We start from the raw sequence: 12,564 nt of genomic DNA, 5'->3' as shown, positions 1-12,564 counted from the left end.
ATATGAACAAAGCCTTATTACATGGAAATAAATATTTATTTCCACCAAATAATATTTAGTAACAGATACGAAATATTTCTTTGGCAAGTATTGTCGGTAGATGGCTATGCTTTAATTCCAATGTTTATGTGATACATAACCTATTCACTAACTTAGATTATCTTATTCAGCTCGATTTTGGGAGATTTATTAAACTTTTAAAAACACACATACTCCCAGTAAATGTCTTCTATTTATGTCTTTTCTCAGTGGAGTTTAGTTTACATTTTTTAATTTGTCTATTATTGATATGTTAAAAACTTGTTTAATTTTAAATTTTATAAATGTCTCAAACAAAAAAATATAATTTAGTGAGATTCTTTTCATTATAATACCTTATATTTTTACTTAAAATTATTTATTCTAATTGTGTTTATTTATTTCAAGTTAAAAAGTTAGGTTATACACTAAAACTAGTTAAATAGTATGTTGTGTGACTAGGAATGAAACAAAACGATTTCAGACCAGAGTGAAGTTGCCTGCCCGAGCGAAGCGAGGGCTGGCATCACTCGGTCTGAAATCGTGTTTCATCCCGCGTCACACATTATATTTTTCATATAAGTTGCATTAAAAATGCTAGTTTCAATGTCTGGAGCCAACCAGAACTAGATAGTTTCAGACGAACAGCGAAAATACCATTTTATTATGAAACTTATAATAAAATAGAAAGTAATAGTTTATTTTTTACCAAACATTATTCGTAAATTGACAAGTTTTCTTTTATCATTCTTATTTATGCTTAATAACAGAATTATAATATGTCAGTACAGTTTAACGGTTAGAATGACAATTATAAAGGTATTAAATAAAAGAACAATTGATAGGATTGAAAATAAAGCTGCAACTTCACCTCGCGGACAGAAAATCGTCATTTTCTGTCCGCCAGGAAGAAATAATTGATACCTGCCCGGCGCAGTCGCATTGGTCTGAAATTGTCTAGTTTCGGTTGGCTCAACAGGCATTAAAACTCACATTTTCAATGCAGGTTATATGAAAAAATTAATTTCTTTGATACCAATAAACAATTTATTGAGTAGCAATAAATCATTTGTTGAATACTACTAAATATTTATTTGGTGGAACTAAATGGGCTTTAATAAATTATTTAGTACCTATTACTAAATATTTGGTAATGAAAGGTTTGTTACTATATCATTTAGTATCTGTTACTAAATCTTATTAAATAGAACCCAATCCATTTTTGTCATTTAGTGATTAATGATTTTTTATTGCTGGAGAGAGGAGAGGAAGAGAAGAGTGAATAAGATTTAACAGAGAATTAATAATTTAGTTTATTTGAAATTTGTTTGGTTTTCGGCAGACGAGATAATCAGGAGTGAATATTCGAGGAAAAAGCCCAAACTTTGGGAAAGTAAGTGCCGAGTAAGAGGCGAAGGGCCGATTGCAAATTTTAGGCTTGTTTAATTTAACACCTACCCCGTGTAAGCCAAGCTCGAGAGGAAGACTCGGGGCATCGAGTTCTGAAGAGCACAAGATCGAGAAGGAAGAGCGGGGAGAGAGAGAGGGGACTTTAGAGGTTGAGAAACCGGAGGAGTTTAAACTTTTCGACGGCTCGCATCTCCACAATTCTTAGTTCCTTTTTCTCACGCTTTACGTCGCCGGCAGCTTTTGCTCCACATAAATATCCCTTCGGAAGCTCGCCTCCAAGTACACACTCTGCAGATACATATCCCCACCCCCCTTTCACAGCGCACGAACTAATTCTGAGCTGAGCTGCCGCCCAGAGTTGAGATACTTGTTGTACTTCTAACTTTTTTGTTTCCATCGAATTACAGCTGACATTAAAGAACACCGACGGTAATCATCACATTGCATCGCTGCGTAATTATGCTGGAAATTTTTAATCTTCAGTTGCTTTGCTTTCAACAATTACGCTTTCATCATATTCGATTCCAAAATTAAACTTATAAAAAAAATCTGACTTCAATTGTTGAGTACTTAAAATTTGAATAAATATATGGGGCTGATTATTTTTAGTGGACGAAATTTATTTATTAAACTTTGTTTGGAAAAACAAAATATTTTTATCGATCATTGAAGAAATGATACAATAAAGTTTTTACATTTTTTTGAAAATCTTGAGAGCGAGAAATCCTCCATATCCTGGGGAACCACGATGATGCCAACCGATTCCGCGAATAGCTTCAAGCGACTCGGTTACGATTTCTCGCAAATCAACGTATGGAACGATAAATGGCAGCTTGTCGTTACCCTGAGAAGATCCTTTGAATGATATGTGACTTTTACATGGTTTACTAAATACGTTATTATCTTGAATAGAAACACCAGTGGATGGTTTTACTTGGTCGTTACCAAACACTGAATATGTGGTACTGAAATAAAACAATAAATCAGTAAACTTTTGAATTTTGAACCTGAAATTCGAGTTAACAAGATCACCTTCCACTACATTGACTCCGTTGAGTAATCTTCTCGCGTTTTTTATCGAAATTTGAATTATCGTTCAGATATCGTCCTTGCACCGATTCTCCCAATGTCACACCTGATTAATCAAGAAAATAATTAATTTATAATCAACGATGTTCTAAGTCATAATTACCTGTAACAACTGCATTTTCTGGCAATATAATATCTTCCAATTTGATTTTCAAATAATGGTTTCGGTTGTGATCGAAAACTGGCTTTGTGTTAGCAGAACTGCAGCGTTTTAAATCTGTCCACTTTTTAGTAGTTTCAGTTAAATGACCATTTGATAATCGCGCTTGCCTAAGTTGGAGGTATATGACGTTATCATGTCTCGTAAATTTAGCGCCAGTGGCGACACTAAAATAAATTAACGTCAAGTTATCTGATAGAATACTCAAAATTCTGTTCAATTTAGCAAATTAAAAGTCTTACAATCCCTCGTCAACAGAAACAGGATCAAAACATATGGAGTCAAGTAATTTATCGCCTTCATCAATGGAATCTAGATTATAAGTACGATGGCATCTGCACTTGCACATGTTACCAGTGTGTGCTAGTGTATTTTTGTACTCCTCATGTTTTGGGTGTCTGATCAAATAGTAACAACCATAGATGCCACAGGGTGGACCCGGTTCTGTATTATCGACGTCCTTCTGAGCTTTTATTCGTTTTTCCGTTTCCTAAGTAGTCATATTATGTAAATAAATACATTTCTGATTTCTAATTTACAGCGATTGCTAAAAATACTAAATTCTGATTAATTTTAACTTACACTATGAAACCAGCAGTTTACAAGATAACCAGGGCATTGATTTGAGTCCATCAAAAAACGAGCAAGAAATCTTCCACTATCATCGAGTGAATCGCATTTGCCGGTACAATACTTCCCTATGTTCAAAATTTCTTCATTGATGGTTATTAAGGACATACTGTTGAACTTAGCAAGATTCGCTGAAATTTATTTTCAATAAATATTTCAACAATCGATTATTTTAATGCTTAAAAATTTATTTCGTAGAGCTTACGGTCATTTCCACTTTCACGCCAATCGTAATTACTCAATTTTGCCACAGGCTCTTTAATTTCAATCATTTTTAATTTTAATTGGGTTAATATTATATTTTCTGTCGAAGGGTCATCATCAATCTTATCAATCTTTTTGACCGGTGATGGGCCACACGAGGTTACCGCTATCTGGCTCTGTCGAACAGAAAATTAGTATACTGACCTTGGTCAGTAAATAAGAAAGCCTCAGATCACATGTTTGTCGACCTCAGCTTCGCTTCGGACGACAATTACATGTCATCTGAGACATTTCTTACTTTACTTGCTTAAGAACGTAATATTACTATAGATTGAAGTGTAAATAGCGTCCATATCACGATAGCTGACGAATACAATAAATGCATTTTGATGTAAGTTTTAAAGAACTACAAAGTATCGCTTTAAAAACTTAAAAAACACTGAATAATGCGAGCCACTGAATGGATTATATACGCATCAATATACGTTGCATACGTGGAAATTTTTATCAAAGTCTTAGTCACCGAATTTGTAAGTTTTAAAGCAGTAAAACATCTAGCATTATGTTCTTTTTTTAACGTTTGAATCATGACGGATGATATTCTATGATTTCACATTTAACATAAAGTTGATAAATTACCACGACTCATTTTTATTTTATTTGTAAAGCAAAGTTAATTATCATGAACAATATTTAGAAAAAAATTTCTCATAGAAATAAAAAAAAATAGTTATTAGTGCAAATTTTAAATATTTTTTTGTTTAATCACATTAATATCAATTTAACAATTTTTTACAATCTAGTTATTTACTCTAGTGAATATAATTACTTAAAAGAGCGTTCGTATGGACGTTTTAATTAATTTAATAAAATTACCTGGTAATTGATAGCTCGTAAAAATACAAAAACGTGTGCAATGTAATAAACGAAATAGCTGCAAATATGGTAATTAAATATTTTATTATCGTGGCATAAATTCACGTGTAACTAATGCAAACGCTCTTCATCAATTAAGCTTTTAATATATTTTCTTTCAATCAGAAAAAGTTTAATCATTTTTTAACTAAGCTTGTAGGAAAAAAATTTTCTCCTATAGATTGTATAAAAATTTTTCCAAACAAAATTTACAATTTTAAATAAAATTTAAAGGATAAAATTAAATGAAAAATATTATTAAAAAAAATTTTTTATATAAAATTGAATTTTTAACAGAACATTTTTCTTTAGAAAAATTTATATGCTTAATATTTATAAGAACATATAAGCAAAACTACAAAAAAGCTTCATTTAGCGAGACCCGACATAAGTATAGAAATTTTTTATATAAATACTAGCAACGTGTAGTTCAAAAAAATTATTTTATTCAATAAAAATTGAATTAATAATTAATTTAAGTAATACAAAATGTCAAATGAGCTCTTTGAAAAAGTCGAAAAAAATGATTTTTGTTTTATTACTTCCCTAGAAGAAATGTAATCGAGTTTTTAGCCAGTAACTGGCCAGTTTGACTAGACTTAAACCAGTAACTGGCCAGTTTTATTAGAGATCTAACAAAACATGGCAGCCTTCGTGAAACTGTCAATTGAGAATTTTCAGGTTATCAAGGGTTAATAAAACAGTCAAAAAAAATAAAAGTGATGTTTAATAAACGAAGTGATTTAAAAGTTTTATTTATATTTATATTATATAATAGACAAAATTATTAGACTAATAGATTAATAATAATAAATCTAACAATGAAATAATAAAATAACTATTTTTATTGGAGATAATTAAAAAAATAATCATTTAGTTTTTCTATTTAAATAAATTTATCCCATCCATATTAAATTGTAAGAATATTAAGCTTTGTTTATGAACACTTGGATTAATAATAGCTGTAAGATGATCTTCAACATCGAAGTAAACAAATTCAGTCATTGTAATTTCATCAGCATTTGGCATTTTTTCAATTTTAAAAGATACACTACATTTATTTAAAAATGTTTTTGCAGTTATTGGTAACTCTTGAAGAACTCCAGCTTTCAAAATTTTTAACAACTCGTCTAAATAACAATTTGCAATATTTGTTTTTATTTTCCACATTCGCAATTCATTTATTGTGTCAACTGTTTTACTACATACGCAGAAAATCGTCATTTTCTGTCCGCTGGGAAGAAATAATTGATACCTGCCCGGCGCAGTCGCATTGGTCTGAAATTGTCTAGTTTCGGTTGGCTCAACAGGCATTAAAACTCACATTTTCAATGCAGGTTATATGAAAAAATTAATTTCTTTGATACCAATAAACAATTTATTGAGTAGCAATAAATCATTTGTTGAATACTACTAAATATTTATTTGGTGGAACTAAATGGGCTTTAATAAATTATTTAGTACCTATTACTAAATATTTGGTAATGAAAGGTTTGTTACTATATCATTTAGTATCTGTTACTAAATCTTATTAAATAGAACCCAATCCATTTTTGTCATTTAGTGATTAATGATTTTTTATTGCTGGAGAGAGGAGAGGAAGAGAAGAGTAAATAAGATTTAACAGAGAATTAATAATTTAGTTTATTTGAAATTTGTTTGGTTTTCGGCAGACGAGATAATCAGGAGTGAATATTCGAGGAAAAAGCCCAAACTTTGGGAAAGTAAGTGCCGAGTAAGAGGCGAAGGGCCGATTGCAAATTTTAGGCTTGTTTAATTTAACACCTACCCCGTGTAAGCCAAGCTCGAGAGGAAGACTCGGGGCATCGAGTTCTGAAGAGCACAAGATCGAGAAGGACGAGCGGGGAGAGAGAGAGGGGACTTTAGAGGTTGAAAAACCGGAGGAGTTTAAACTTTTCGACGGCTCGCATCTCCACAATTCTTAGTTCCTTTTTCTCACGCTTTACGTCGCCGGCAGCTTTTGCTCCACATAAATATCCCATCGGAAGCTCGCCTCCAAGTACACACTCTGCAGATACATATCCCCCCCCCCTTTTACAGCGCACAAACTAATTCTGAGCCGAGCTGCCACCCAGAGTTGAGATACTTGTTGTACTTCTAACTTTTTTGTTTCCATCGAATTACAGCTGACACTAAATAACACCGACGGTAATCATCACATTGCATCGCTGCGTAATTATGCTGGAAATTTTTAATCTTCAGTTGCTTTGCTTTCAACAACTACGCTTTCATCATATTCGATTCCAAAATTAAACTTATAAAAAAAATCTGACTTCAATTGTTGAGTGCTTAAAATTTGAATAAATATATGGGGCTGATTATTTTTAGTGGACGAAATTTATTTATTAAACTTTGTTTGGAAAAACAAAATATTTTTATCAATCATTGAAGAAATGATACAATAAAATTTTTACACTTTCTTGAAAATCTTGAGAGCAAGAAATCCTCCATATCCTGGGGAATCACGATGATGCCAACCGATTCCGCGAATAGCTTCAAGCGATTCAGTGACAATTTCTCGCAAATCAACGTATGGAACGATAGATGGCAGCTTGTCGTTACCCTGAGAAGATCCTTGAAATGATATGTGACTTTTACATGGTTTACTAAATACGTTATTATCTTGAATAGAAACACCAGTGGATGGTTTTACTTGGTAGTTACCAAACACTGAATATGTGGTACTGAAATAAAACAATAAATCAGTAAACTTTTGAATTTTGAACCTGAAATTCGAGTTAACAAGATCACCTTTCACTACATTGACACCGTTGAGTAATCTTCCCGCGTTTTTTATCGAAATTTGAATTATCGTTCAGATATCGTCCTTGCACCGAGTCTCCCAATGTTACACCTGATTCATAAAGAAAATAATTAATTTATAATCAACGATGTTCTAAGTCATAATTACCTGTAACAACTGCATTTTCTGGCAATATAATATCTTCCAATTTGATTTTCAAATAATCGTTTCGTTTGAAATTGAAAACTGGCTTTGTGTTGGCAGAACTACAGCGTTTCAAATTTGTCCACTTTTTAGTAGTTTCAGTTAACCGACCATTTAATCATCGCGCTTGCCTAAGTTGGAGGTATATGACGTTATCATGTCTCGTAAATTTAGCGCCAGTGGCGACACTAAAATAAATTAACGTCAAATTATCTGATAGAATACTCAAAATTCTGTTCAATTTAGCAAATTAAAAGTCTTACAATCCCTCGTCAACAGAAACAGGATCAAAACATATGGAGTCAAATAATTTATCGCCTTCATCAATGGATTCTGGATTATAAGTACGATGGCATCTGCACTTGCACATGTTACCAGTGTGTGCTAGTAGATTTTTGTACTCTCCATGTGAGTTTGAGTTTGTGTACCAGATAATAATGCAACCAGGTATGCTGCAGGCTGGAATCCTGACTGAATCATAGACGTCCGTCTGAACTTTTATTCGTTTTTCCGTTTTCTAAGTGGTCGTATTATGTAAATAAATACATTTCTGATTTTTAATTTACAGCGATTGCTAAAAATACTAAATTCTGATTAATTTTAACTTACACTATGAAACCAGCAGTTTAAAAGATCACCAGCACATTGGTTCGAGTCGTTTAAAGAACGAGCACTTGCTCTTCCATTATCATCGAGCGAATCGCATTTGCCGGTACAATTCTTGTCTCTGTTCAAATTTTCTTCATTGATGGTTATTAAGAACATACTGTTGAACTTAGCAAGATTCGCTGAAATTTATTTTCAATAAATATTTCAACAATCGATTATTTTAATGCTTAAAAATTTATTTCGTAGAGCTTACGGTCATTTCCACTTTCACGCCAATCGTAATTATACGATTTTGCCAAAGGTTCTTTAATTTCAATCAATTTTAATTGGACTAATAATATATTCTCTGTCGTAGAGCCATCATCAATCTTATCAATCTTATCAATCTTATTAATCTTTTTGACCGGTGATCCGCTACACGAAGTTACTGCTATCTGCCTCTGTCGAACAAAAAATTAGTATACTGACCTTGGCCAGTAAATAAGAAAGCCTCAGATCACATGTTTGTCGACCTCAATCAGCTTCGCTTTGGACGACAATTACATGTCATCAGACATTTTTTACTTTACTTGCTTAGGAACGTAATATTACTATAGATTGGAGTGTAAATAGCGTCCATATCACGATAGCTGACGAATACAATAAATGCATTTTGTTGTAAGTTTTAAAGAACTAAAAATTATCGCTTCGAAAACTTAAAATCACTGATTGATCCGAGCCACTGAATGGATTAAATACGCATCGATATTCGTTGCATACGTGGAAATTTTTATCGAAGACTTAGTCACCGAATTTGTAAGTTTTAAAGCAGTAAAACAGCTAGCATTAAGTGCTTTTTTTAACGTTTGAATCGTGACGGATAATATTCAATGAATTCACATTCAACATAAAGTTAATAAATTACCTCGACTCATTTTAATTTTATCTGTAAAGCAAAGTAAATTATCATGAAAAATATTTAGAAAAAAAATTTCTCATAGAAATAAAAAAAAATAGTTATTAGTGCAAATTTTAAATATTTTTTTGTTTAATCACATTAATATTTATTTAACAATTTTTTACAATCTAGTTATTTACTCTAATGAATATAATTACTTAAAAAAGCGTTCGTATGGACGTTTTAATTAATTTAATAAAATTACCTGGTAATTGATAGCTCGTAAAAATACAAAAACGTGTGCAATGTAATAAACAAAATAGCTGCAAATATGGTAATTAAATATTTTATTATCGTGGCATAAATTCACGTGTAACTAATGCAAACGCTCTTCATCAATTAAGCTTTTAATATATTTTCTTTCAATCAGAAAAATTTTAATCATTTTTTAACGAAGCTTGTAGAAAAAAAATTTTCTCCTATAGATTGTATAAAAATTTTTCCAAACAAAATTTACAATTTTAAATGAAATTTATAGGATAAAATTAAATGAAAAATATTATTAAAAAAAATTTTTTATATAAAATTGAATTTTTAACAAAACATTTTTCTTTAGAAAAATTTATATGCTTAATATTTGTACGAACATATAAGCAAAACTATAAAAAAGCTTCATTTAGCGAGACCCGACATAAGTATAGAAATTTTTTATATAAATACTAGCAACGTGTAGTTCAAAAAGATTATTTTTTTCAATAAAAATTGAATTAATAATTAATTTAAGTAATACAAAATGTCAAATGAGCTCTGCGAAAAAGTCGAAAAAAATGATTTTTGTTTTATTACTTCCCTAGAAGAAATGTAATCGAGTTTTTAGCCAGTAACTGGCCAGTTTGACTAGACTTAAACCATTAACTGGCCAGTTTTATTAGAGATCTAACAAAACATGGCAGCCTTCGTGAAACTGTCAATTGAGAATTTTCAGGTTATCAAGGGTTAATAAAACAGTCAAAAAAAATAAAAGTGATGTTTAATAAACGAAATGATTTAAAAGTTTTATTTATATTTATATTATATAATAGACAAAATTATTAGACTAATAGATTAATAATAATAAATCTAACAATGAAATAATAAAATAACTATTTTTTATTGGAGATAATTAAAAAAATAATCATTTAGTTTTTCTATTTAAATAAATTTATCCCATCCATATTAAATTGTAAGAATATTAAGCTTTGTTTATGAACACTTGGATTAATAATAGCTGTAAGATGATCTTCAACATCGAAGTAAACAAATTCAGTCATTGTAATTTCATCAGCATTTGGCATTTTTTCAATTTTAAAAGATACACTACATTTATTTAAAAATGTTTTTGCAGTTATTGGTAACTCTTGAAGAATTCCAGCTTTCAAAATTTTTAACAACTCGTCTAAATAACAATTTGCAATATTTGTTTTTATTTTCCACATTCGCAATTCATTTATTGTGTCAACTGTTTTACTACATACGCAGAAAATCGTCATTTTCTGTCCGCTGGGAAGAAATAATTGATACCTGCCCGGCACAGTCGCATTGGTCTGAAATTGTCTAGTTTCGGTTGGCTCAACAGGCATTAAAACTCACATTTTCAATGCAGGTTATATGAAAAAATTAATTTCTTTGATACCAATAAACAATTTATTGAGTAGCAATAAATCATTTGTTGAATACTACTAAATATTTATTTGGTGGAACTAAATGGGCTTTAATAAATTATTTAGTACCTATTACTAAATATTTGGTAATGAAAGGTTTGTTACTATATCATTTAGTATCTGTTACTAAATCTTATTAAATAGAACCCAATCCATTTTTGTCATTTAGTGATTAATGATTTTTTATTGCTGGAGAGAGGAGAGGAAGAGAAGAGTAAATAAGATTTAACAGAGAATTAATAATTTAGTTTATTTGAAATTTGTTTGGTTTTCGGCAGACGAGATAATCGGGAGTGAATATTCGAGGAAAAAGCCTAAACTTTGGGAAAGTAAGTGCTGAGTAAGAGGCGAAGGGCCGATTGCAAATTTTAAGCTTGTTTAATTTAACACCTAGCCCGTGTAAGCCAAGCTCGAGAGGAAGACTCGGGGCATCGAGTTCTGAAGAGCACAAGATCGAGAAGGAAGAGCTGAGAGAGAGAGGGGACTTTAGAGGTTGAGAAACCGGAGGAGTTTAAACTTTTCGACGGCTCGCATCTCCACAATTCTTAGTTCCTTTTTCTCACGCTATACGTCGCCGGCAGCTTTTGCTCCACATAAATATCCCTTCGGAAGCTCGCTTCCAAGTACACACTCTGCAGATACATATCCCCCCCCCCCCTTTTACAGCGCACAAACTAATTCTGAGCCGAGCTGCCGCCCAGAGTTGAGATACTTGTTGTACTTCTAACTTTTTTGTTTCCATCGAATTACAGCTGACACTAAATAACACCGACGGTAATCATCACATTGAATCGCTGCGTAATTATGCTGGAAATTTTTAATCTTCAGTTGCTTTGCTTTCAACAACTACGCTTTCATCATATTCGATTCCAAAATTGAACTCATAAAAAAGATCTGACTTCAATTGTTGAGTGCTTAAAATTTGAATAAATATATGAGGCTGATTATTTTTAGTGGACGAAATTTATTTATTAAACTTTGTTTAGAAAAACAAAATATTTTTATCGGTCATTGAAGAAATGATACAATAAAGTTTTTACATTTTTTTGAAAATCTTGAGAGCGAGAAATCCTCCATATCCTGGGGAACCACGATGATGCCAACCGATTCCGCGAATAGCTTCAAGCGACTCGGTTACGATTTCTCGCAAATCAAAGTATGGAACGATAGATGGCAGCTTGTCGTAATGCTGAGTAGATCCTTGGAATAATATGTGACTTTTACATGGTTTACTAAATACGTTATTATCTTGAATAGAAACACCAATGGATGGTTTTACTTGGTAGTTACCAAACACTGAATATGTGGTACTGAAATAAAACAATAAATCAGTAAACTTTTGAATTTTGAACCTGAAATTTGAGTTAACAAGATCACCTTCCACTGCATTGACTCCGTTGAGTAATCTTCCCGCGTTTTTGATCGAAATTTGAATGATCGTTCAGATATCGTCCTTGCACCGAGTCTCCCAATGTCACACCTGATTCATCAAGAAAATAATTAATTTATAATCAACGATGGTCTAAGTCTAGTACTTTCAGTTAAATGACCATTTGATAATCGCGCTTGCCTAAGTTGGAGGTATATGACGTTATCATGTCTCGTAAATTTAGCGCCAGTGGCGACACTAAAATAAATTAACGTCAAATTATCTGATAGAATACTTAAAATTCTGGTCAATTTAGCAAATAAAAAGTTTTACAATCCCTCGACAACAGAAACAGGATCAAAACATATGGAGTCAAGTAATTTATCGCCTTCATCAATGGAATCTGGATTATAAGTACGATGGCATCTGCAATTGCACATGTTACCAATGTGTGCTAGTATATTCATGTACATATGATATGAGTTTAAGTGTGAGGACCGGGGAATAATGACACTACGTTTGCCCCAGACTACAAGCTCGGCAAAATCATTGAATTCCGCCTGAGGTTTTTTTCGTTTTTCCGTCATCTAAGTGGTCGTATTATGTAAATAAATA

At 31.7% G+C, this 12,564-nt stretch overlaps 3 protein-coding genes and 1 long non-coding RNA gene across 5 annotated transcripts in view; 1 reads left to right on the top strand and 3 right to left on the bottom strand.

The window, feature by feature from the left end:
- The window catches only part of LOC123266460 (LIM domain only protein 3-like), a 161,217-nt gene that overhangs the window by 6,633 nt on the left and 142,020 nt on the right, over nucleotides 1-12,564 (top strand). The window lies entirely within an intron of this gene.
- LOC123266462 lies at nucleotides 2,028-3,100 on the bottom strand. Its single transcript, XM_044730703.1, has 4 exons — nucleotides 2,920-3,100; nucleotides 2,621-2,844; nucleotides 2,461-2,563; nucleotides 2,028-2,393 (listed from the first exon to the last, which is right to left on the bottom strand). The coding sequence occupies exons 1-4, from the start codon at nucleotides 3,024-3,026 to the stop codon at nucleotides 2,120-2,122; spliced, it is 708 nt and encodes a 235-aa protein (XP_044586638.1). The 5' UTR covers nucleotides 3,027-3,100; the 3' UTR covers nucleotides 2,028-2,119.
- LOC123266466 lies at nucleotides 7,101-12,421 on the bottom strand. Of its 2 annotated transcripts, XM_044730708.1 has the most exons (4): nucleotides 12,283-12,421; nucleotides 12,131-12,207; nucleotides 7,359-7,505; nucleotides 7,101-7,301 (listed from the first exon to the last, which is right to left on the bottom strand). In XM_044730708.1, the coding sequence occupies exons 1-4, from the start codon at nucleotides 12,414-12,416 to the stop codon at nucleotides 7,195-7,197; spliced, it is 465 nt and encodes a 154-aa protein (XP_044586643.1). In that variant the 5' UTR covers nucleotides 12,417-12,421; the 3' UTR covers nucleotides 7,101-7,194. The 2 variants fall into 2 exon arrangements, 1 of the variants encoding a protein (XP_044586643.1); XR_006509777.1 differs by lacking the exons at nucleotides 12,131-12,207; nucleotides 12,283-12,421 and adding an exon at nucleotides 7,658-7,834 and having other exon boundaries at nucleotides 7,359-7,582.
- On the bottom strand, nucleotides 11,859-12,091 carry LOC123266467. Its single transcript, XR_006509778.1, has 2 exons — nucleotides 11,958-12,091; nucleotides 11,859-11,890 (listed from the first exon to the last, which is right to left on the bottom strand). It is a non-coding gene; the product is annotated as an uncharacterized LOC123266467 (long non-coding RNA).

The sequence above is a fragment of the Cotesia glomerata genome, linkage group LG6 (genome assembly GCF_020080835.1).
Source record: "Cotesia glomerata isolate CgM1 linkage group LG6, MPM_Cglom_v2.3, whole genome shotgun sequence".
NCBI lineage: Eukaryota > Metazoa > Arthropoda > Insecta > Hymenoptera > Braconidae > Cotesia > Cotesia glomerata.
Note: the sequence above shows the minus strand (reverse complement) of the source record. Positions and strands in the feature narration are given on the sequence as shown.

Coding starts and splice junctions, on each gene's coding strand:
- LOC123266462 (XM_044730703.1), bottom strand. CDS start 3,026: ATGTGCAAGTGCAGATGCCATCGTACTTATAATCTAGATTCCATTGAT. Junction 2,845..2,919: donor GTTTCTGTTGACGAGGGATT/GTAAGACTTTTA, acceptor AATTTATTTTAG/TGTCGCCACTGGCGCTAAAT. Junction 2,394..2,460: donor CGGAGTCAATGTAGTGGAAG/GTGATCTTGTTA, acceptor GTTTTATTTCAG/TACCACATATTCAGTGTTTG.
- LOC123266466 (XM_044730708.1), bottom strand. CDS start 12,416: ATGAATATACTAGCACACATTGGTAACATGTGCAATTGCAGATGCCAT. Junction 12,208..12,282: donor GTTTCTGTTGTCGAGGGATT/GTAAAACTTTTT, acceptor AATTTATTTTAG/TGTCGCCACTGGCGCTAAAT. Junction 7,302..7,358: donor AGAAAATGCAGTTGTTACAG/GTAATTATGACT, acceptor TTTATGAATCAG/GTGTAACATTGGGAGACTCG.